We start from the raw sequence: 26,073 nt of genomic DNA on the forward strand, positions 1-26,073 counted from the left end.
TGAGGACAGCCTGAGGTAGAAGAACCGACCGCCCACTGGCTGTGGTAGTTATGGAAGATGTCGTTTTGCATCGGAGAGCAGTCTGTGTGAGCAACCGAGAGCAAAAGCTGAGGATGGATGTTGTGTTTAACTGAGAGCCAGAGAGAATCCCTGTGTCAGCCGGATGCACTGGCATGCCATTTGGCACCCCCCACCCCCGCCTCCTCCCCAATGCCCCTTCACCTCCCTCTACCCTCACTCTTAAGTCCACCAAAAGTAGTGCAGGAAACTTGTCTCAGCATATTTCACAAAAACAACTTTTGCTGTAGCAGTGATTCTGCTGACTACGTAGGCCACAATAATAGGTCTTCTTCTTCTTTTGCTCGTGCCGTTGTCCCGCATTTTCACAGGGTCAGCATGGTTAGGGTCGGATTTGGCAAGGTTAATTTTTAAGGGATGGCCGGATGCCCTTCCTGACGCCACCCTGTACCCCTCCGGGACGGAATTAGTGTACCCCAGCTATCGGCATCTAGTATAATCCGTGGAATGGTGCGAACAAGTTCAGATGTCTGCGAGTCATGTAACTGAGGCAGAACGTGGGAACCAGCCCAGTATTCACCTAGTGGAATGTGGAAAACCAGCTAAAAACCACATCCAGGCTGGCCGGAACACCGGCCTATGTCGGTAATCCACCTCGCAGATTCGATCTGGGGCCATTTCACCTACCTGAGTCCAGGAAGTAGGGCATTAGTGCTCTCAGCTAATCTGGCACATAGGTACGAGAGCAAACATTAAAGTAGTAAAAATTGTAAATTAATGATAAAATTCCTGATACCCACTAGACTGGTCAAGTGTCTTGCACCTCATTTCATTCCTCTGACTTCAGCAGCCTGCCCCAATTTTCTCTGCTGTGTCAATCCCATTGTCTCTGAGAAGCACCTACACCCAACTTCCTCTCTTATTTGTTGTATATATATTGATTTCAGAATCTGTCTGACCATTAACTAATCAACTCGTATTTTCATATAACCAGGAACAGATGTACACTCAGATCACAATTTAGTGATTATGAACAGTAGATTGACATTTAAGAGAACCACTGGAAGAATCTACATGGAAAGGTTATCAGATACTGAGGAATGATGAGAAGTTCATTCTCCAAGGCTGTAGATACAGCTATCATAAATATCACAGTAGCCAGTTAAATTGAACATCTCTAAAATGGGCAAACACAGAAGTTGGACAGAGAAACATAGGTACAAGAAAGGTAAATGTATCTTCACTGAAAGACAGGAATACGGCAATATAAATCACAGAAGGTATCAGATAGATTATATAATGGTAAGACAGAGATTTAGGAACCAGGTTTTAAATTGTGAGACATTTCCTGGGGCAGATGTGGACTCTGACCACAATCTGTTGGTTATGAACTGTATATTAAAACTGAAGAAACTGCAAAAAGGTGGGAATTTAAGGAGATGGGACCTGGATAAACTGACTAAACCAGAGGTTGTACAGAGTTTCAGGAAGAGCATAAGGGAACAATTGACAGGAATGGGGGAAAGCAATACAGTAGAAGAAGAATGGGTAGCTTTAAGGGATGAAGTAGTGAAGGTAGCAGAGGATCAGGTAGGTAAAAAGACGAGAGCTAGTAGAAATCCTTGGGTAACAGAAGAAATATTGAATTTAATTGATGAAAGTAGAATATATAAAAATTCAGTAAATGAAGCAGGCAAAAAGGAATACAAACGTCTCAAAAATGATATTGACAGGAAGTGCAAAATGGGGGCTAGAGGACAAATGTAAGGATGTAGAGGCTTATCTCACTAGAGGTAAGGTAGATACTGCCTACAGGAAAATTAAAGAGACCTTTGGAGAAAAGAGAACCACTTGTATGAATATCAAGAGCTCAGATGGAAACCCAGTTCTAAGCAAAGAAGGGAAAGCAGAAAGGTGGAAGGAGTATATAGAGGGTCTATACAAGGGTGATGTATTTGAGGACAATATTATGGAAATGGAAGAGGATATAGATGAAGATGAAATGGGAGATACGATAATGTGTGAAGAGTTTGACAGAGCACTGAAAGACCTGAGTCGAAACAAGGCCCCGGGAGTAGATAACATTCCATTAGAACTGCCCATGACAGTCATGACAGGCTTCAAGAAGAATATAATAATTCCAATCCCAAAGAAAGCACATGTTGACAGATGTGAAAATTACCGAACTATCAGTTTAATAAGTCACGGCTGCTAAATACTAATGTGAATTCTTTACAGACGAATGGAAAAACTAGTAGAAGCCGACCTCGGGGAAGATCAGTTTGAATTCCGTAGAAATATTGGAACACGTGAGGCAATACTGACCCTACAACTTATCTTGGAAGCTAGATTAAGGAAAGGCAATCCTACGTTTCTAGCATTTGTAGACTTAGAGAAAGCTTTTGACAATGTTGACTGGAATACTCTCTTTCAGATTCTGAAGATGGCAGGGGTAAAATACAGAGAACGAAAGGCTATTTACAATTTGTACAGAAACCAAATGGCAGTTATAAGAGTCGAGGGGCATGAAAGGGAAGCAGTGGTTGGGAAGGGAGTGAGAAGGGTTGTAGCCTCTCCTCGATGTTATTCAATCTGTATATTGAGCAAGCAGTGAAGGAAACAAAAGAAAAATTTGGATTAGTTTTAAAATCCATGGAGAAGAAATAAAAACCTTGAGGTTCACCAATGTCATTGTAATTCTGTCAGAGACAGCAAAGGACTTGGAAGAGCAGTTGAACAGAATGGATAGTGTCTTAAAAGGAGGGTATAAGATGAACATCAACAAAAGCAAAACGAGGATAATGGAATGTAGTCAAATTAAGTCGTGTGATGCTGAGGTAATTAGATTAGGAAATGAGACACTTAAAGTAGTAAAGGAGTTTTGCTATTTGGGGAGCAAAATAACTGATGATGGTCGAAGTAGAGAGGATATAAAATGTAGACTGGCAATGGCAAGGAAAGCGTTTCTGAAGAAGAGACATTTGTTAACATCGAGTATAGATTTAAGTGTCAGGAAGTCATTTCTGAAAGTATTTGTATGGTGTGTAGCCATGTATGAAAGTGAAACATGGACGATATATAGTTCGGAAAGGAAGAGAATAGATGCTTTCGAAATGTGGTGCTACAGAAGAATGCTAAAGATTAGATGGGTAGATCACGTAACTAATGAGGAGGTATTGAATAGGATTGGGGAGAGGAGAAGTTTGTGGCACAACTTAACTAGAAGAAGGGATCGATTGGTAGGACATGTTCTGAGGCATCAAGGGATCACCGATTTAGCGTTGGAGGGCAGCGTGGAGGGTAAATATCGTAGAGGGAGACCAAGAGATAAACACACCAAGCAGATTCAGAAGGATGTAGGTTGCAGTAGGTACTGGGAGATGAAGAAGCTCGCACAGGATAGAGTAGCATGGAGAGCTGTATCAAACCAGTCTCAGGACTGAAGACCACAACAACAACAACAAACACTTAGGAAGCAAATATAGGAAGAGGGAAGGCCAGATTCAGAATACAGAAAAGTCAAAGGAAATTTCTGTGAGGTTAAAAAATGGTTCAAATGGCTCTGAGCACTATGGGACTTAACATCTTAGGTCATCAGTCCCCTAGAACTTAGAACTACTTAAACCTAACTAACCTAAGGACATCACACAACACCCAGCCATCACGAGGCAGAGAAAATCTCTGACCCCGCCAGGAATCGAACCCGGGAACCCGGGCGTGGGAAGCGAGAACGCTACCGCACAAAAGCAATGGTGTTGACATACCAGGAATTTCACTGTTAAAACAAAGAAAAGAGAGTGGACTGCTGGAAACAGTCTACTGAAGGACACTATGAAGAGAGACAGCTGTTTGATGATGACATGCCTGAGGAAGACACAGGACTCGAAATGGAAGACATAGGAATTCCACTGATAGAGTCAGAGTTTAACAGGACCTTGGAAGACTTGTGGTAAAATAAGGTAAACAGATAGATAACATCCCTGCACAATTTATACAGTTGTTTGGGGAAGTGGCAACCAAATGACCATTAAAATTGGTTTGAAGGATCTGTGTGCCTGTAGATTCAATAAACAGATATGGCACAAATGAATTATTTTCATTTTTGATAATGCCCTACCAAAAAGGCTGGTTAAGACCATAGTAAAATGTCTGTTATGAATCTGGATGGGTTATGGCCATTTTTTCCCTTCAAACAAATTTCTTAATACCAGTATATGCAGATACATTGGTAATTTGGTTATGGTAATTCAATATTGGTAATCTTAATTCCCAAACAAAATGTAAATGACGTTTTTACAATTAATGACTTACACACTTCAATCAAAAGACCTCAACAAAATATTTTTGGATTACTATTCCTTAGGAACCTTGGCAAAAACTAAAGTAATCTCCTTAAATTTCCACCTTTTTGCAGTTTCTTCAGTTTTAATCTACAGGTCATAACCAATAGATCGTGGTCAGAGTCCACATCTGCCCCTGGAAATGTCTTACAATTTAAAACCTGGTTCCTAAATCTCTGTCTTACCATTACATAATCTATCTGAAACCTGTCAGTGTCTCCAGGCTTCTTCCATGTATACAGCCTTCTTTTATGATTCTTGAACCAAGTGTTAGTTGTGATTAAGTTGTGCTCTGTGCAAAATTCTACCAGACGGCTTCCTCTTTCATTTCTTAGCCCCAATACATATTCACCTACTACGTTTCCTTCTCTCCCTTTTCCTACTACCGAATTCCAGTCACCCATGACTATTAAATTTTCATCACCCTTCACTATCTGAATAATTTCTTTTGTTTCATCATACATTTCTTCAATTTCTTCATCGTTTGCAGAGCTAGTTGGCATATAAACTTGTACTACTGTAGTAGGCGTGGGCTTCGTATCTATCTTGGCCACAATAATGCGTTCACTTGTAGTGTTACCTTTTATTATCTTCTCCTCATTAGCTATTGAAACAACATCGCTTTGTTATGTAATTTTAATTTTCACCAAAAGCACATTCAACACATCACGGAAAAAATACACGTCTTTCGTATCAAGACAATAGAGAGAGACCTCCATTAGTTCTTAAAAAAACAAAAAAAACTACGCAAAAAAAAAAAGTAATTTATAAAATCGGTCGCTGGCGCAGCGCTCTTCTGCGTGCGCGATCGTAAATTATAACTTTGCGGAAGTACCATTACAATGCCTCCTCTACTGACACGCTCCGCAAGCGAGCGTGGCAGTATAGAAAATTTACATAGATACATACATATATGAGAAAATAAGAAATTTACATATTACAAAAAATATTTCTGAGCATAATGCTCTTTCTATATCAGTCTTTGTATACAGTCTTTTTGGTGTGTATCTTCTTTAGGAGTCGTAACATTAATGTCTTTGAATTGCAGCGTATTATCGTTGCTTAGCACAGCGTTTGAATTCAGTTCACATGATTCGTGTTTACAATGGAATTAATTCGAACAATAAATGTTTCTATTATATTGCTCCAATGTCTTTAAACGTAGTATCGGATTCTGAGTGTGTGTGTACTGCCTGGATCTCGTGCGTGTGACTTGAAGAAAATCCAAAGTTTGTTCAATGTGTCAACACGAAATTGTGATCTCCAGCAGTCGAATTTTGGTGGCGTCTACCGGGGTATAAATGGTCAATGAGGGCACAGGAAACACCTCACTGCCTACGACAGGTGATGAGCTTGTCTTTTACACCAACATGAGGACCTGCCGGCTTCCACAACACCATACACTTCAAAGCATATTGACACTACGTAAATATTGCTTGACCAGTGTTCCATCACGTTGGTTTCTTCTTTGCATTTTCAGTTCCATTTATATGAATCATGTGCTACATGCACAAGTCCTTTGCAGCTCGTTAACATCTCCTTAAAATACATTTCTTGATATAGTAAGTACATAAATATATAAATATTTACAATTAATCATTACATGAGATAGTTGCATTGTTGTCATATATTACATATACAGAATTAAATGAAAAATATAGTAAATTTTTTTACGTTACATTCAATATCATTGTGCTGACATGTGAGTTACATTACATTCAGATTGAAATATACATTTTATTTGTTAGCTCCCTCTTTTTTTTTTTTTCCATCCCCGTTACACTTGCAACATTTGAAGATAATTGTGGCAACTCGCTAGAATATTCAACTTAAAATTCATCTTGCACCCTGGAATAAAATTTACACATATTTCAAGCCTCAAGACAGCCCTCTGTTGGAGGATTGGTTCATGGGATGGTTGCTAACTACTTCATAAATACTAGTAAAGTCATCCCCTACAGTGGACTACACAAAATAAAATATGATAAATAAAATACATGTTAACTTAATATAACGTAAAAGTTCCTATACCTAATACCGTTTCTAAGTGTGGTGTCCCCACTATTGCTGTTTCTAAGAGTGGTACCCCTCTATTACCGTTTCTAAGAGTGGTGCCCCTCTAAATATCTTAGGATCCTACAAGTATGTACATCAGTGTGGTAAGTGTGTGTGTGTGTGTGTGTGTGTGTGTGTGTGTGTGTGTGTATATATATATATATATATATATATATATATATATATATATATATTTTTTTTTTTTTTTTTTTTTTTTTTTTTTCTCAAGTCAATCATGTTCCTATAAAGTTTGTATAGTTCATCTCCTTCCTTTCATGAGTATCAAGCAATATAAATAAATGTTTTACTTAATAAATAAATAAATAAATCTTCTTAGATAATTGCTGCTGCGTTCCATGCTGTATATCCATTCTGTATTTACCTTGTGGTACCTGTAAAATTCTATTCATAAATAAATGTGTGTGTATGTCTCTCCATACTGTCAGATAATCATGAATTATATGTCAAATATTTCATCAACATGTATAAATTTTTCTAAGGAAGGGATGAGAGTATGAACCGCAACAGAGGATTGACGTTTTGTTTTCTCCTTATTCTCCTTTCTATTTAATGGCGCATTAGTTCAGTACAGTAGATGAGCTTTAATTATGTCATTAGATGACTGCTAAATATGTTCTCTTAAATAATTCTTCCAATCTGAAGTGTCAAGCCTACATAACTCCAAAAATTTCATTACAAGTTCTCATTAGATTAGTGTTAAAGTGTTATAGATTTAAATCTTCTGGTGTATTTCCAACAGTGGCTGCTGTAAATAATTCTTTCCACATAAATCTATACTTTCACCTTTAGTTATAAGAATATATAAGACACCACATAAGTTATTATCTCAGGCATACCAATCTTTCAATAAATAATATTCTTTCCATTACTTTCATTCTGTATTCCATGAGTACATGTGATATAGCGTTCAAATCTAGTTTCTCTCCTCTCAACATATTCTCAGTTACTCATAACATTCTCACCTATCCATTATTCATTCTTCACAAAATAACATATACTTATTCCTCAGCATTATATATATATATTTTCCTCTTATTCATCACCACTTACTTTTTACTTCAACAACAACAACAATAATAATAATACCATTTTCTCATCTTATATACCATTTACCTCTCTCCGTATTACTATTTGTCCTCTTATTAAACTAAAATTACATTCACTCATCTCATTCAATCACTCACATCACTCATATCAGCATTACTATTATCACATGCCTCCTAAAGAAAATAATTCTGTTTAGTTCTCTGCCTCCTCTAATGTGTATATGCCTCCTCTAATGTGTATATGCCTCAATAGCAACTCCTCTTATAACCAAATATCTTATTAGCTGTTGGATGTTTCACATTGCTTTCTAGACTTACCTGCATTCATTAGATTGTAAGTATCTGTATAACTTAAATGTAGGCTCATCGTAACTCTATATCATATTAATTATCTTCTCCTCAGTAGCTAACATTTTACTGTATGTATTTTTTCAAATGTCTGTGTGGATGTAGACCTCTGGGTTTATGTGTTAATGGATATTCTAATGAATAACAGCCAGGGTGTGGAATATTTGCAATTCGGTATGGTCCAGAGTATAAGATCTGCCATTTCCTGTTTAAATGTTTCAGTTTTGTGGGTTTAGGATGTGTTCTTAGTAAAACTAGCTCATCAACTTGAAATGTTTGGGCTTTCCTGACACCTCTGTCATATTTCTGCTTTCTTTCCTTAGCTTTGTCACATAATGTTGTGTAAGCTTGTCTTACCTTTTCTTCTAAACTAACATGATTTGTTGTTGCTGTAAATTTAGGTAGAGGGTCTGTCCATTCATTTCTTTCTGTTTTATCCATAATTAATTCAGTTGGTGTGTATCCAGTAGAAATGTGAGTTAAATTGTTCACTATTTGTTCAAATGGTGCTAGGTACTCTACCCATTTTGTGTGCTTCTCTGGTGTGTGCGTTCTCATAAACTGTCCAAATTCTCGAAATGTTCTTTGTACTGGGTTTCCTGCTGCGTGAAATCTTGAAATTAAAATATGTTTAACATTCTGTTCTTCAATAAATGTCTTCCATTTTAAACTGGTAAAATATGCTGCGTTATCTGTGATCATAACTGCAGGTTTTCCTATTCTTACAAAATAATCTGTTAATAGACGTCTGGTAATAGCAGTGGTAGAAACTGAACGTAAAGCATATAATTTTAAATACTTTGTGAAAACATCTAACACAGCAAGGATGTATTTCATTCCTCCACGTGCTTGTGGATAGGGTCCTGCAATATCTAAAGAAATTAGCTGTAATGGCCTCTTAGGTGTGATTGGGTGCAATTCATTCATGCTTGTGCGATTAGAATATTTGGCTTTCTGACATATGATGCATTTCCTAATATTACTCAATACTCTTCGCCTTAAATTTGGAAAATAGCAATATTGTATAATCTTATCTGTACATTTGGTTACACCAGAGTGTCCCCAAGTTCTGTGTGTAAATAAAATAAAATCATCAACATGAGCTTCAGGTAAGCAAACACACCAATGCTGTGATTCAGGGTTTCGTCGGTGAAATAATACTTCTTTGTGTAACGTTTAATATTTTTCAAGATGTGGGTCTGTTCCTGCACGTAATTTATTCTTTATCTGGATCCACCTGGGATCATTGTCCTGCAATATGGCTAACTTCCTGCACATGTTTTTGTAGTAAGGTGCAAATGTACCGTCATACATGAGTAAAATTTTAAAATCTGATGTTTGTTCTGTCACATCTGAAAATTCTTGTAGGCCTTGTGGCAAACGAGATAGAGCATCGGCTATAATGTTGGATTCTCCTTTTATATATATAATATCAAAATCATATATAAAAACAAAGATGAGGTGACTTACCGAACGAAAGCGCTGGCAGGTCGATAGTGTGTCTATCGACCTGCCAGCGCTTTCGTTCGGTTAGTCACCTCATCTTTGTTTTTATATATAATTTTTCCCACGTGGAATGTTTCCCTCTATTATATTAATATCAAAATCATATTCTTGTAGTGATGCACACCAGCGTGCAAGACGTGGATGTAATAACTTGCATGATAGCAGGAAAGAAAGAGCTTGATGATCAGTATAAAGCTTAGTACGTTTTCCCCATAGGAAGTAGCGAAATTTGCGAAACGCCCATACTATGGCAAGTGTTTCGCGCTCGGTCACTGAATATGACTTTTCGCATTCAGTGAGCGTGCAGCTAGCAAAACTTATAGGTTTGATGACTGTTTGTTCATCTTCTACATGAATTTGGAATAAAAATGCTCCGAGCCCATAGGAACTTGCATCTGTTACTAGGCAAAAGTCTGACGTCATGTCAGGATGACATAACAACGGTGCATTAACTAAAGCATTCTTAATCGCTTCAAAATCTGTCTGACAGAACTCTGTCCATTTCCAAATATTATTTCTTTTGAGTAAAGATAGAAGATGTGGACTGTTAAGAAGGTGGTAGGGTACATATTTCCTGAAGAATGAAGATAGACCAAGAAAGGCTTTGAGTTGTTTACGATTCTGTGGGGATGGAAAATTCTTTATTGCATCAATTTTTCTTGAGTCTGGATAAATGCCTTCAGTTGATATGATGTGACCAAGGAATTTGATTTCTCTCCTCCCTAATTTCGTCTTTGATAAATTGATAGTGACACCTGCGTCACAAAATTTAGTCAAAAGTTGCTTCAAAAGATTTACATGTTCTTCCCAAGTAGTGGTTGCAATGACAATGTCGTCAACATAAACTGTGATTTGCGATAACAATTGTGGTCCAAGAACAGCACCTAAGGCTTCAATAAATACTCCAGCACTCACTTGTAGACCAAAGGGTAGAACACAAAATTGATAACTACGTCCCTCACATAGATATGCAGTGTATTTACGACTGTTTTTATGGAGGTTCACCTGCCAAAATGATGAGCGGAGGTCGATATTGGTTAAATACTGTACATTATGAAATTTTAAAAGTCGTTCTTCCAAATTAATAAGTTGTGTGTTGATTGGAATTATAACTTCGTTAATTTCTCGTGCGTCCAGCACTAACCTTACACTACCATCCTCTTTATTAACTGCTAGTATCGGACTGCAATATGGTGAATGTGACCTTTCAATGATACCCCAAGCTTGCATTTTTTCAATCTCTTTCAAAACTGCGGGTTTCTTTGACCAAGGAATATTATAATATGTTCTACAGTATGTTTTGTTTGGTTTAACATCCATCTCATAAGTATAGCCTCTAATAATTCCAGATTTTTCCACAAATACCTCAGCAAATTGCTGCAAAACTTCAAGTAATTCAAGTTGTTGTTCCTTCGTCAGATATTCAGATTCTGTGCATTTCTCATATAAATCATTAGGTTTAATTCCCTGAGATACAGCTTCATTAAAAGTTAAATCACATATGCTTGTTGCTGGTGGATACACAAAATGTAACTGTTCAAATTTACCTTGTTTACTGTTTAAGTTTTTACCCTGTGTTAACTCTATTGTCAGTTGTTGTTGGTTTACGGTTAAATGACATTTCCCTTTTCCTAAATCTACGATTGCTTGATATTCATTCAAAAAGTCAATTCCTAATATGCAATGCATAACTAATTTGTCTACTACCAGAAAACTGTAATTGAGTGGTATATTTGAAAATGTGAAGTTAATTAGCACTTGAAATTTCACATTCTTTGATTTGTTACCGGTGGCACTTATAATGTGACAATTCTGTACTGGCAATGTTTGTATGTTCATTATTTGTTTGAGTTCATTATATAAGGACATTGAAATGACACTTGCTGCTGCTCCTGTATCTAACATTACTTCCACTTCATAACTACCAATCATAACTCGTGTTATAGCCTGAATAATCTTCTTTGTTTTACTGGTACTATTAAAATCTACATCCTGATATAATTCTTTTTCTATTTTTTTACTGTCATCATATCGGAGAAAACAAATCGTCGGTTCCGTTGCGCTCTGCTCCCTATTGACCGTAACTCGAGCGCTTAGCTCGGTCGTCGTTCGTTTTCCGGCAAATTCGGTTGTTGCTGCGGGTTGGGTTCATTGCCCAACTCAATAATATTTACATTTCTGTCGCGCGTCACCCAAGTATCAGCTGTTTGGTTGTTGACATTACCCCGCGCCGCATCGGGAGTTCCGTTAGGTACAAATTGAGGGTTGCTGTATTGCATGTGTCGTGGCGGTTGTCCATTGTGATTTCCCCATACATTATTTCGCCCATGACTGTAACTGGTTTTGTCATTACTGTTATTCCTGCAATACATGTTTGGATGTTGTTGGATGTTGTTTCTCTGAAAATATCTTGGATGGTACTTATTATCCTCTCTTCTTTGATCTCTATAATTTCGGTTCCTTCTTCTGTTGCTGTTAGTTTGAATATAACTGTTATTGTTCTGATTGTAATTATTGTTCGGATAACCATTATAGTAATAATTACTGTTTCCTTGCCAATGCTGCGAGTTGTTTCTCCTAATATTGAATGGATTTGTCCCACTGTAGTGTGAATTGTTTCTTTGAGTGTTTTGTTGTGGTGTCGGAGGCGGATTCCAATAGCCTCTGTCATTTCTGTTGTGCGTACGCGAATTGCTTGGATGGATTGGATACAATTGATTGAAATTCCTGATCTCATCTCTGTAAACAACATCTATCTCATCAACATAACTGAAAAAATTCTTTATGTTGTCCTCGGACACTCCTATTAATTTATCACGGCAAGGAAATGGTAAGTGACTTTTAAGTGTTCTAATTACCTCTGGTAAATCTGCTGGTTTTGTCCAATATAATGTTTTGTCTAGATAGCGTTCAAAGTATTGTCGTAAAGTCTCTTTCTTCGGGTTGTAAATTTCTGGATTGTATACTTCTCGTTTTAAACTTTGCTGTTCTGTGATCGACCAGAATTCCTCAAGAAATGCTTGTTCAAACTGTTCAAATGTTAAACATCGTCTTTTAATTGCTGCTCCCCACTTAGCTGCTCTTCCACGTAACAAATTTGTAACATATCGAATTTTATCGGCTTCTAACCAATGTCTCGGGAAAATACCATCAAAAGAGCGGATGAAAACAATCGGATGCACTTTGTCTTTCTCATCACATGAAAATGTCTGAAAGTATCCATGTCGTACTAATGTTTCATCAGCTACTCCCGATGGTATTATGGGTCCTGTATGTTGTGTCAAACTGTGCATAGTATGTGGTGATGTCTGATAGTAATTTTGATCTTGTGGTAGCATTGTAAATGGTTCATTGCGATTTGTGTCACTCATTGGTAATTCTATTTTCGGCTGGGTGCTGGGTCTAGCATTATTATGATTCTCATTTATGTTTTGGTTGTCTGTTATGGGTTTTGGTATCACTGACGAACTTGGTATTACATTCTCTTTAAGTTTACGTACCTCTTTCTGAATATTATCTGTTTCTCCCTTTACTTGTTCCTTTGTCTTATCTAAAATGATCTGTGTCATTGTCTCAAACTTCTCATCTAAATAATCATCACATAATTTGCATTCATGTACAAGTTTTTCTGCTAGAGTTGTGTCATTCTTTAAAGATGCTACATCTGCTCTGTCTTCAAGCTTTTCTAACTTTTCCTGTAAGGATTTCTGCTCCAATGTTACATCATTTAATCTGTCTGAAAGGTCTGTAATCGTCAGGTCTAAGTGTTCTTGGTTTGTTTTTACGGAATTGTGTGACTGTCGTAATTCGTCAACTTGGGTACTGGTTTTCTGTTGTTCAAAAACTACTGTTAACAATTTCTCATTACATCGTTGTAAGTCAGTTTTTGTCTCGTCACTGAATTCCACAAATACCTTTTCTTGTCTCGTAACCTTGTCTGATAAGTCAGTAAATTTCCTTCCAAGACTACTGGTGGTTTCTGTCAAGTCGGCAATTTGTCTCGATTGTTTTTCAAAATTTTGTTTTATGTCCCGTGTCAGTTCATCGAATTTAGTGTCAAATTTCCCAATGTCACGTTTTAAATTTTCATTTTTCTCGTCTAAAGCGTCAAATCTTTTGTCAAATTTTCTGTTTTGGTCACCAAGTAACTTCAGAATCTGGTTGAGCATGTCAGAGTCCTGTGTCTTAGTTTCGTCATTTTTTCGTGTCTGATTGATGTCTGGTTCTGAAGTTGACGTTGTCAATCTCACGTTTTGTCGCGTAGTACTCACTCTCCATTCGCCTGTATATCTGTTTAAATATAGGGGTTGTTGTCTTAATCGATCCGGTAATGTGTCAATAAAGTTTCCCCTTCCTGGGACAATGAATTCACGGTGTTCTTATTTCAATTTCCAGAAGTGTGTTTTCCTCCTATAACAGCTTAAAAAGGTGACAGTAATTTAAAAAGACGACAACATTAAACACAATCTTCTTTACATCCCATGCATCCAAGTTACAAACAAGGATAATATACCAAAGAATGAAAAAAATAACTGGGAATCTCTTAGAGGACAATCAGTTTGGGGTTAAGAAAGGTAAAGTCACCAGAGATGCATTTATGATGTTGCACTTTGTAATGGAATTAAAATTCCCTCATAGGGTATGCCAACCTAAGAAAATAGTTGGATACTGTAAAGTGGCGCAAGACACCCAAAATTCTCAGAAAAATAGGTGTAAGCTGTGGTAAAATATGAACGCTATATTGAATGTATGTATGAGAATGAAGAGAGACGAATATGAGTGCAAGACCAAGAACAAAGTAATTGGATAAAAAAGGTGTATGACAGGAGTTCAATCTTATACTCCTACTGTTCACTCTGTATATGGAAGTGTGGTATTAAAAATCAGGATGAAAGCATACCAGTCATAGGATTAGCTGATGACATTGCTATCCTCAGTGACAGTGAAGGAGAATTACAGGGCCTGATGAATAGAGTGAACAGTCTAATTGGTACAGAATACTGACCGAGAGTGAGGTGAAGAACGAAAAAAGCAGAGATGAGATTAATGATAAACTTAATACTAAAATTGTGGATGAAGAATCAGATAAAGAGTATGAATTCTGGTACCGTGGAGGAAAATAAAATGTGGTGGACAAAGCAAAGAGGATATGGAAAACAGACTATAAAACATAAAATGGGCATTCAGGGAAGGAAGCGAGACACTGAGGATGGGGAAAACCAGAAAAGCAGAAAGTTGAAGTGCTTGAGATGTGGTGTTAAAGAGGTACACTATGTGATCAAAAGTATCCGGACACCCCCAGAAACATACATCTTTCATATTAGGTGCATTGTGCTGCCACCTACTGCCAGGTATTCCATATCAGTGATCTCAGTAGTCATTAGACAACGTGAGAGAGTAGAATGGGCCACTCTGCAGAACTGACGGACTTCGAACGTGGTGAGGTGATTCGGTGTCACTTGTGTTCAAATGGTTCAAATGGCTCTGAGCACTATGGGACTTAACTGCTGAGGTCATCAGTCCCCTAAAACTTAGAATTACTTAAATCTAACTAACCTAAGGACATCACACACATCCATGCCCGAGGCTGGATTCGAACCTGCGACCGTAGCAGTTGCGCGGCTCCAGACTGTAGCGCCTAGAGAACCGCTCGGCCACTCCGACCGGCTGTCACTTGTGTCATACATTTGCATGTGAGATTTCCACACTCCTAAACATCCCCATATCCAATATTTCCAATATGATAGTGAAATGGAAATGTGAAAGGATAGATACAGCACAAAAGCGTACAGGCCGACCTCGTCTGTTGACTTGCAGAGACCGCCGACAGTTGAAGAGAGTAGTAATGTGTAATAGGCAGACATCTATCCAGACCATCACACAGGAATTCCAAACTGCATCAGGATCCACTGCAACTACTATGACAGTTAGGTGGGAGGGAGGTGAGAAAACTCGGATTCCAGGGTCGAGTGGTTGCTCAAAAGCCACACATCACGCCAGTAAATGCAAAACATCGCGTCGCTCAGTGTAAGGAGTGTAAACATTAGACGATTGAACAGTGGCAAAACATTGTGTGGAGTGACAAATAACGGTACACAATTTGGCGATCCGATGGCAGGGTGTGATATTGAAAATGCCTGGTGAAAGTCATCTGCCAGTGTGTGTAGTGCCAACAGTAAAATTCAGAGGCAGTGGTGTTACAGAGTGGTCATATTTTTCATGGAGGTGACTTACACCCCTTGTTGTTTTGCGTGGCACAATCACAGCACAGGGCTATATTGATGTTTTAAGCACCTTCTTGCTTCCCACTTTGAAGAGCAGTTCGGCAATGGCGACATCATCTTTCAACACGATCGAGCATCTGTTCATAATGCACGGTCTATGGCGGACTGGTTACACGACAGTAATATCCCTGTAATGGACTGGCCTGCACAGAATCCTGACATGAATCCTGTAGAACACCTTCGGGATGTTTTGGAATGCCAACTTCGTGCCAGGCCTCACCGACTGACATCGATCCCTCTCCTCAGTGCAGCAATATGTGAAGAATGGGCTGCCGTTCCCCAAGAAACCTTCCAGCACCTGACTGGACATATATCTGTGAGAGTGAGGGTGGACCAACACCGTACTGAATTCCAGCATTACCGATGGAGGGTGCCACAACCTTGTAAGTCATTTTCAGCCAGGTGTCCGGATACTTTTGATCGCATAGTGTATGTTGAAAATCTGGTGGAATGAGAAGGTGTGAAGTAGGAGGTGATCCACAGAATTGGTAAAGAGAGGAACATGCATGTAACACTGACAAAAATGCTGATCGGTCATGTATGAAAGACCAGGAGTACTAACTTCCGCGATACCAGAGGGACCTGTAAAGGGTAAAAACTGTAGGGGAAGATAGAATTTTTCAACAGATAATTGAGGACCAGGGTGCAAGGCTTACCCTGAAATGAAAAGGTTGGCAAAGGACAAGAATCTGTAGAGGGGTGCATCAAACCGGTAAGAAGAAAAAATCGTATCAGGTAGAGGCCTATGCTCGTTTTCTTGCTTGTGTGGTTTAGCTGTCACAGCTTCTGCCAGTAACGAGCTGGGGTGATGCGAGCACTGTTGCCAGTGAACACAGAGCTACAGAACCTGCCGGGCGACTGACTGTACCCTGTAGTACAGACAGACAGTATGTACCTCATAGGTTAGGGTAGAGGCGTGTGATGAGTCTGCCGGGTACAGGAGCGGTGCACCGTGTCGCTCCGCAGGTGAACATCAAGCAGCTCGACCTGTCGGAGAACCCGCTGAGTGCAGCAGCGGTGGCGGCGGTGCTGTCCGAGCCCAAGACGGTGCGGCGGCTGCGGCTGTCACGCGTCAACTTGACGGCACTGCCCGCCGGCCCACTGGAGACGCCCTTCCTGAGGGAGCTCGACCTGTCCGGCAACGCCGTGACACGCCTGCCACCCGCCGCCTTCGAGCGGGCCACCCTGCTGGAGGTGCTTGACGTCTCCCACAACCAGCTCTCCAGGTGAGTGGGGGCGGCGTGTGTCTGGGGGGGGGGAGGGAGGGGGGGGGGGACACTGATCCACTCCACACACCTGCAGGCATGCCACCTGTTCTGTTATGGTTGCTAAGTACCAGTGTTTGATATTGGATCTGCAGCTTGTACACTGACGAAGAGAGGGTAGAAAGGCTAGTCGTCTGTGGGCAATAGTAATAGTGGCAATGTTTTCTTATTTACAACTAAGTGCTCCCAGTCACGTGTTGCTGTCAATCATTCTGGTTAAATGGAAAGGAAACAAAAGCACACATTTATAGTGTCCAACTCATGTCTCTCTCTCTCTCTCTCTCTCTCTCTCTCTCTCTCTCTCTCTCTCTCTCTCTCTCTCTCTCATGGACACAGGCAGACAGTGTTTGTTGTTGTTGGTAATGAGGATCACCCTGTGGCTAAACATGCCTTGGTGCATGGTCAGCACATCTTGGCACAGTGTTATACCGTCCGGGTTATCTGGATACTTCCCACAGACACCAACCTATCAGAACTCCAGAGATGGGAACTTGCCCTTCAATGTATCCTCTCTTCCCGTTACCCACCAGGCCTCAACCTCCACTAATTTCAAGTTGCCGCCCCTCGCACATCACTTGTCACTCAACAACATCTTTGCCTCTGTACTTCCGCCTCGACTGACATCTCTGCCCAAACTCTTTGCCTTTACATATGTCTGCTTGTGTCTGTATATGTGCAGATGGACGTGTGTGTGTGTGTGTGTGTGTGTGTGTGTGTGTGTGTGTGTGTGTGTGTGTGTGTGCGCGCGCGCGAGTGTATACCTGTCCCTTTTTCCCCCTAAGGTAAGTTTTTCTGCTCCCGGGATTGGAATGACTCCTTACCCTCTCCCTTAAAACCCACATCCTTTCGTCTTTCCCTCTCCTTCCCTCTTTCCTGATGAAGCAACTGTGGGTTGTGAAAGGTAGCTATTTGTGTGTGTGTTTGTGTATTTTTTTATTGTGTCTATGTACCAGCGCTTTCCCATTTGGTAAGACACACACAATGAAAAACACACACACAAATTTCAAGCTTTCGCAACCCACGGTTGCTTCATCAGGAAAGAGGGAAGGAGAGGGAAAGACAAAAGGATGTGGGTTTTAAGGGAGAGGGTAATGAGTCATTCCAATCCCGGGAGCAGAAAGACTTACTTAGGGGTAACACACACACACACACACACACACACACACACACACACACACACACACACACACACATATCCATCCAGCATACTGTATGAACAGAACAGTACCGATTCATTACAACAGTGGCTCAAAGAGGCCACCACCGGTATTATTACAGCCACTGCACCTACGGAGCATGTTCTCGTATACCCACTCCGTCCCATCTGGTGTCTCTTTAGTTTCTAGGGCGGCAGTCAGAACTCGTGCCAGCAGATCTTTCTCTGTCACTACAGCTGTCTCACAAATTAAACTTTGCATATGACCCGAAAAGTAGTACACATCATCCTCTCTACCCTGTTGCATGCTATGACAAGTAAATCTGAGACTGTCTTTCTGTCAACAGATGTGGACACATAGCACATCTGAACTGATATCGTTATAGAACAGAATGATATGTTTCCAGACATAGGTTCCTTTTCCAAACATTATGTACTCACTCCTGCCTACAGGTCCAAAAAGTTTGTAATGAGAATTTCCAACACCCTGTTTGTGCATGCAATATATATGTGGGTGACTGTTTATTATGGTAATGTGTAAAAATTCTAAGTAAATCAACCGAGAAAATTTTTGAGATATTTGGTAATAACACCTCCTGTTTGTATATTAGATATTTATTTATGTATTACATATATTTAAAAAACAGGTATGTAAAAACACACACATACCTGAATGCAATGTTGTTTCGAAGTTTCAAAGCAGTCGGTAAACTTTCAGAGATTTAAGACTTTGTAGCAATGAACATTTACATTTTTATTTATACAGGTGCAAATGTATGTTTTTCACAGATTTATTTGAAAATGTTGCATTTGAATACACACATTTTTATAAAGCTATGGGAGCACCATATACACTGATAGCCAAGACATTATGACCACCTGCTTAATAGCTTGTTTGTTCATCTTTGGAAAAAAAAACATCACTGATTCAGAGTACCAGGGATCCGTCAGTTTGTTGTTAGGTTTGTGGAGATATGTGGCATTAGCTGTCTATGCCCAGGCCATGTAATTTGCATAAATAGTGGACCGCTGATATGTGTACGTGGTGATGGTGCTAGATAGTAACCCACAAGGGTTCCATAGGATTCACATCAGGCAAATTTGTTGCCGACACATCGACGTGAGTTTTACTGCTCGCCCGACCACTGTAGTACAGTTGTGGCTCTGAGATGTGGACAATTATACTGCTGAAAGATGACTTTGCCATTGGAGAAGACATCAAGCATGAATGGGTGCAGGTTATTCGCAGCTACCAACGTGTCTTCAGTTACTACCACGGGTCAAGTTGTAGTGCACCTCTTTCTCTGGGGGACAAATATTAATTATTATCAGTAGTAGTATATTAAGCTACAAATTACCATTTTAAACCTGTGTGGTCTCCCTGGTGTGCCTAGTCGACCACAAGTCCCCATCACTCTGTTCACTCTAACAACAGAGTACATACAGGGTTGAAGACACAGAGAAAGAAAAGTATCATCACAATTTGAATTTAGAGTAATATAGCTTTCTTACCTTTATTTGTCATTGTTGCACGCTCGTTGTCCAGTGGTGAATCACGCCATCCGCTGTTTGTTAAATCAATTGAAGGTCCAGGGTGTATATTCTGCTGCGTAAGAACTGACACATATTTAAACTTCCAACTTTTATTTTATAAATGCTGATCATGACAATATTCAATAATTTTCAACGTAACAGCTTTTCCAATACATCAGTTCGTTCCCTCTATCCTTGACCTTCTCAAAGCAAGCGTATTGCAAGACGTCTCAACGCCAACTGCCCATTGTCTCTACACCCACCAACAACCGGCTCCTGTTCACAGAGCTTACAAACTGTGCAGTACTGCCAACCTTGGTTGTATATCGATATTTTTCCCATTGCACGTATACATATATGAATAACGTAGTATGAAAAATGAAAAGTGTTTATAATATAGTTCTGCGGCAATATACCTCATGATTGTCCTCATATTAACAGTTTTGTAACAAAATAATAATATTTCAGTTTGTGTATATGTAGATAAAGTTCACTTGCTCCTTCAAGTTGATTGACAGCACCGCACACCTCGCCAGCCAGTGGTATCGGTAGTTTCAGTAGTCCATTACATTACACTGTGCAAATGCAGGAGAATGTCTCCCGTCACATAATACTGCTCCCACCAACACGAGTCTGTGGTATGCTGCATGTTTCTAGTCGCTGTTCACCTCGATGGCAGCATTTGTGGAGATGACCGTCAACCTTGTGTAGCAAAAATGCGATTCACCTAAAGAGCGACACATTTCCATTGGTTGACAGTCAAACCCTGATAGTCTCGTGACCACTGAAATTGTAATTGATGATGTCAGTGGATCAACATGTGAACACGTATAGTTGGTCTGCTGCAGAGCTCCGTGTTCAACAGTGCACTCTGAAACACGTGTGCACACACAACCATCTTGCTCTTTCAGCAAGGATGCTACAGATCACCATCTGTCCTACTTTACCTAGCAGACCAGCCTCCAACCAGTTGTGGACATCCAACCACTTAGTGTGTAGTGGTAATTTCACCGTCCTTCTATCTCTTCTTTCCATAGATGCTCATGACAGTAGCACATGGACATTCGACCAGCTTCGCCGTTTTTGAGATATTCTTTCACAGACTCTGCGTAATAATAATCTGCTCTTTGTCAAAGTTGCTTATTTCAGTGGATTTCCCCATTTGTAGCCCATGCCTTTACTAGGGTGATTCGCCATCCATGTCTACTCCACTTACATACCTCTGTTACTGTGCCACGCGCCTGCAACCTCGCCAGGCAGCATTCAGTGTGGTGGTGGGCAGTGTATGTATGGAGTTCAGTAGGAGAATAAAAAGATATGCATTTGTGTCAGAATTTCAAAGCACTCAGTGAAGAACTATCAACATTTACTTTTTTTTTTAAATACAGGTATGGATACATGTAGTACAGTACTGTAGTACTTTTAAATGAAATTTTGTGTATCTTCTCTTCATTGGTGTACACTGTACTCACACAAATCTTGTTGACTGAAAATTATTGACTGATGTGCATTTTCATTGTGTTTCCATTTGTTTACTATCAACGCCAGCAAGTTGATGGGTTATGTTACCTGGGATACGTGTACTGTGTGCAATAGTTCAATTCTTTTATCTTGGCGGTTCGCGCATGCCCGCCCAGACACAGGAGATTGCTACGTTGCCAGTTGTACGCGCCAAGAGAAGTAGCGCCATAGTATAGTTCGCAATCTTACGTTTGGGGGAAGCACGCAGTTTATGAAGTAAAGCCACCATGGCCGCATTAACCCTTTCGCTGCTACAGAGAGGTGCTCCCCGCATTCCACGCTGTGCGCGATTTTGTCATCACTGCACTGCTCACCTGTGCAGACACATGGTGTTTCGACTGCTTTGACACACTTTATCATTCGATTTCACAAAAAGTATTTGGCCAAATAAATTGATTTTTACACATCTTCTTGACTGATAGCTGCCCCCCATAAATGACTTAATTTTGTTTCGATGTTCAACGCAGTTATTGTGTAGCATTAGATGTAGTAAACAATTGCACGAAATTTTGAAGAGTTTGCAGAGGTAAAAGACCACAGCGTATACTTTCTCGTTTGGTCGATTTTAGTTGTCACTAGAAATTTCAAAAAATTACATTCAAACGAATAAAATTCATGAAGTAAGACACTTCGATATTGTTTTAAAATAAAGAAAATATGAAACACCGAGGAAGGTTTGAACTCAGCACCTTTCGGCTAGCAGCTAAACACTTTAACCATTACGCTAACGCAACTTGTCATCCAGTAGACCTTCTGAAGGACTTTAAACTAGCACGCAAAATACAGACAAACACTGTTGGTATGACTGTGAATTACTCACGTTTTGTCGAAGTACAATAGGAAAGAAACAATTACCGCTGTAGAATGATACAAACACCTTTCCTTGCTATCACCTGAATTAGGAGGCTTATTGCTTCTTTGGTTTAATTAATTAATAGAATATGAAGCAATTGGTATAAAGAATGCTTTTTCCAAACTTCCTATAAAAGAAAATCTGCTATCAAGACATTGCTTTTGTTCAGTTACTTTATTTATGACTGAACGTTTCTAAAACTGAAGACACTCGTCCGTGCTCTGCACTGCAGTCGAGCTCTGTTCATTAGCTGACTGTGTTTTGTGGCATCAGATGCGCAGAACAAAGCTAAACTCGGCCGCCGTCGTAAATGATGCGCACAATAGTGTAAGTCACGTTTCTATTACATTTTACATACTGCCATGTTTATGTGAAAAGTACATTGTAATACATTTTTGAAAAGAAGGGACAAAGTACATTACTTGATAAAAAAAATAGAGGGTACTCTTTTAAAAAGATGTACTGCTGTTCAACATGTGCTTGATACATTTATTTTTTTATTTTTCTTCTTTATAAAAAATTATTTGAGGTAATCAGGATAAATAGGACAGCCTGTATGGATGGAGAACTTTTTTTATGTCTGTGTTCAGTGAAAAAATTCAGTTGTTTTTACAATAACAAATATGAAAGAGGTTAAACAACAATTTAGTGCATAAATAATTAGACTGGAATAAAATATAAAGTACATACGTGCATTTATTCCTCAACTCCAACCAAAACATCCACCCATGATTGGACAACCATACAGGTAGAAATACCTCACCTGTGTGGCAGGCTGGACCGTGAGACGTGGCGGCGGCTGCCGGCCCTGCGGGAGCTGCGGCTGTCGGGGAACCCGGTGGCGGCAGTGCAGGCCGGCGACCTGGACGGGCTGCGAACCCTGGCCCACCTAGATGCCAGCGACCTGCCGCAGTGCACCCGCATCGAGGCCGCCGCTTTCCGCGGGCTGAGGTCCCTCCAGGAGCTTGCCGTCTACGGATACCCCAGGTCTGTGATTGCAGTGCTGCAGAATTTGACGTGTTGTGGGGAACATGCGGACAAACTCCGACTGCTCGTCAGGGATATTGTGTTCTGCTTCCCCGTGCGACGGAAGTCTCTGCAAATGTCCTCGTCATGCTCTTACCTGAAAGCCACAAATGTCAAGAATAAATGCTTGGTATTGCTTAGCATAGCACAAACATCTATGTCTCCTTGACTACTCTGTAATTCACATGCAAGTACATAAAAAAATATTCGATGGATCTAAATAACGTGGCGTCAGCTGAATTAGGTACAGATGTCCTACATGGTGACATAATACAGCTGACACCAAATTATTCATTCACCAAAATGATTTTGGTCTAATTTCGAATGGCTGTCCATCATCATCTATGTAAATAACGCACTGAAGTGTTTGACATCGGAATCAGAGAGCCAGTTTTAGACTATTTTCCAACCATTTAATTTTTGAATACCACGTGGCAAAATTAACTCACAAGTCTTCCCTCCAAAACCCGATTTGTCTTATTTTATGAGGGGGGATCTGAAAGTAAAGCGCAATAATTTTTTTCTCCCCCATTGTTGCAGCTGGAATATTGAAATTTTACAACAATATAGTTAGAAGTTTGTCCTACAGAGATGTATGGACTGTAGTAATGTCTCCACGTGGTGTGTATTCTTCCAAGAGGACCTTGTGAAACTTAGTGTTTCGCCACACTCCGAGCAGGCAGTAGGAGCTGCAGCACTGCACGGATTGTTATTGGTGGGCTTTGCACAACATGGGAGCACTGAGTATGCTACAACTTCCATTAAAAGCCTGGTTAACTAGCATCGGGCCCTTCGTGGCAAGTGCCACAACATTAAAGCTGACGGTGTCATTCTTCCTCGTGACACTGCTCGCCCACATGTTGCTGCTCCTGTTCATAAGAAAATAGCCAGATTCGGGTGAGAGGTGCCCCGGCATCCACCATACCATCAGGATTTTGCAGCACCTGAGTGTTATCTGTTTGGTTTGATGAGGAAATTCCTGGCCGAACAACACTTTGCGATGGATGCAGAAGTGAAATCCAAAACTGCAGATGGCTATACTCCAGCCAAATGGACTTCTACAAACAGGCCGTATTGAAAGTGGTACCACGATGGGAGAAATGTGTTGAGAACATTGGTGATTATATAGAAAAGTATATCAAAGATGTAAGTTCATTTGTGATTTTTTTTACTTATTAAATGTTTTGGTCAAAAAATTACGACCTCAGGGAAGATCAGTTTGGATTCCGTAGAAATGATGGAACACGTGAGGCAATACTGACCTTACGACTTACCTTAGAAGAAAGATTAAGGAAAGGCAAACCTATGTTTCTAGCATTTGTAGACTTAGAGAAAGCTTTTGACAATGTTGACTGGAATACTCTCTTCCAAATTCTAAGGTGGCAGGGGTAAAATACAGGGAGCAGAAGGCTATTTACAATTTTTACAGAAACCAGATGGCAGTTATAAGAGTTGAGGGGCATAAAAGGGAAGCAGTGGTTGGGAAGGGAGTGAGACAGGGTTGTAGCCTCTCCCCGGTGTTATTCAATCTGTATATTGAGCAAGCAGTAAAGGAAACAAAAGAAAAGTTTGGAGTAGGCATTAAAATCCAAGGAGAAGAAATAAAAACTTTGAGGTTCGCCGATGACATTGTAATTCTGTCAGAGACGGCAAAGGACTTGGAACAGCAGTTGAATGGAATGGACAGTGTCTTGAAAGGAGGGTATAAGATGAACATCAACAAAAGCAAAACGAGGATAATGGAATGCAGTTGAATTAAGTTGGGTGATGCTGAGGGAATTAGATTAGGAAATGAGACACTTAAAGTAGTAAAGGAGTTTTGCTATTTGGGGAGCAAAATAACTGATGATGGTTGAAGTAGAGAGGATATAAAATGTAGACTGGCAATGGCAAGGAAAGCGTTTCTGAAGAAGAGAAATTTGTTAACATCGAGTATAGATTTAAGTGTCAGGAAGTCATTTCTGAAAGTATTTGTACGGAGTGTAGCCATGTATGAAAGTGAAACATGGACGATATACAGTTCGGAAAGCAAGAGAATAGAAGCTTTCGAAATGTGGTGCTACAGAAGAATGCTGAAGATTAGATCACATAACTAATGAGGAGGTGTTGAATAGGATTGGAGAGAAGAGAAATTTGTGGCACAACTTTACTATAAGAAGGGATCGGTTGGTAGAGCATATTCTGAGGCATCAAGGGATCACCAATTTAGTACTGGAGGGCAGCGTGGAGGGTAAAAATCGTAGAGGGACACCAAGAGATGAATACACTAAACAGATTCAGAAGGATGTAGGTTGCAGTAGGTACTGGGAGATGAAGAAGCTTGCACAGGATAGAGTAGCATTGAGAGCTGCATCAAACCAGTCCCAGGACTGAAGACCACAACAACAACACTTTTTGATCTTTCCTCATATTACCACAATCATTACTCTCTATGTAGATCGGAGTCAACAAAATATTTTTGCATTGGTTGCACTGTTAGCAGAAAGCTGGTGATTGAAGCTTAGTGAAAAGATCTCTCCACAATAAAAACACCTTTGTAATACTGACTGTCACCCCTAACTAGCTGATAATATGCATGACACTCTCTCCCATCTCACAATAATTCAGAACCTGCTGCCCTTCTTCGATCTCTTTTGATGTTCTTTGTCAATCCTATGTGGTAAGGATCCCATATCGTGTGACAACATTCCAGAAGAGGAGATACAAGCATAGGACAGGCAACTCTTTAGCAGATGTGTTACATCTTTAAAGTGTTCTACCGATAAAACACAACCTTTGGTTTGCCTTCCCTCACAAGAATTTCTGTATGGTAGTTGCAATATAAATTCTTTGCAATCGTAATACCCAAGTATTTAGTTCAACCAACTGCCTATAAATTTGTGTGTGTTTAATTTTTTTTCCACATAACAATCTCTAACTTTGTATTGTTTAGGGTCACTTGTCACTTTCTGCAGCATGCAGATATCTTGTCAACATCATTTTGCAATTTGTTTTGGTCCTCTACTGATACAGGTGATTCTGTAAGTTAATGTCCAGTAAACAAAATAATAGAGGTGCTCAAATTGTCTCCTAAATCATTTCTATGGGCTAAGAACAGCAGG

The 26,073-nt window shown here is 39.8% G+C and overlaps 1 protein-coding gene across 1 annotated transcript in view; it reads left to right on the forward strand.

Moving 5' to 3' along the window:
• LOC126428006 (chondroadherin-like protein) overlaps positions 1–26,073 on the forward strand; it is a gene marked incomplete at its 5' end in the record, with an annotated part of 188,846 nt that overhangs the window by 142,159 nt on the left and 20,614 nt on the right. The window contains 2 exons of the mRNA XM_050089889.1: positions 16,585–16,844; positions 22,721–22,933. Coding sequence (XP_049945846.1) covers positions 16,585–16,844; positions 22,721–22,933 — 473 coding nt within the window. The remainder of the gene's footprint in view (positions 1–16,584; positions 16,845–22,720; positions 22,934–26,073) is intronic.

Source organism: Schistocerca serialis, chromosome 12 (assembly GCF_023864345.2).
Source record: "Schistocerca serialis cubense isolate TAMUIC-IGC-003099 chromosome 12, iqSchSeri2.2, whole genome shotgun sequence".
Taxonomy (NCBI): domain Eukaryota; kingdom Metazoa; phylum Arthropoda; class Insecta; order Orthoptera; family Acrididae; genus Schistocerca; species Schistocerca serialis.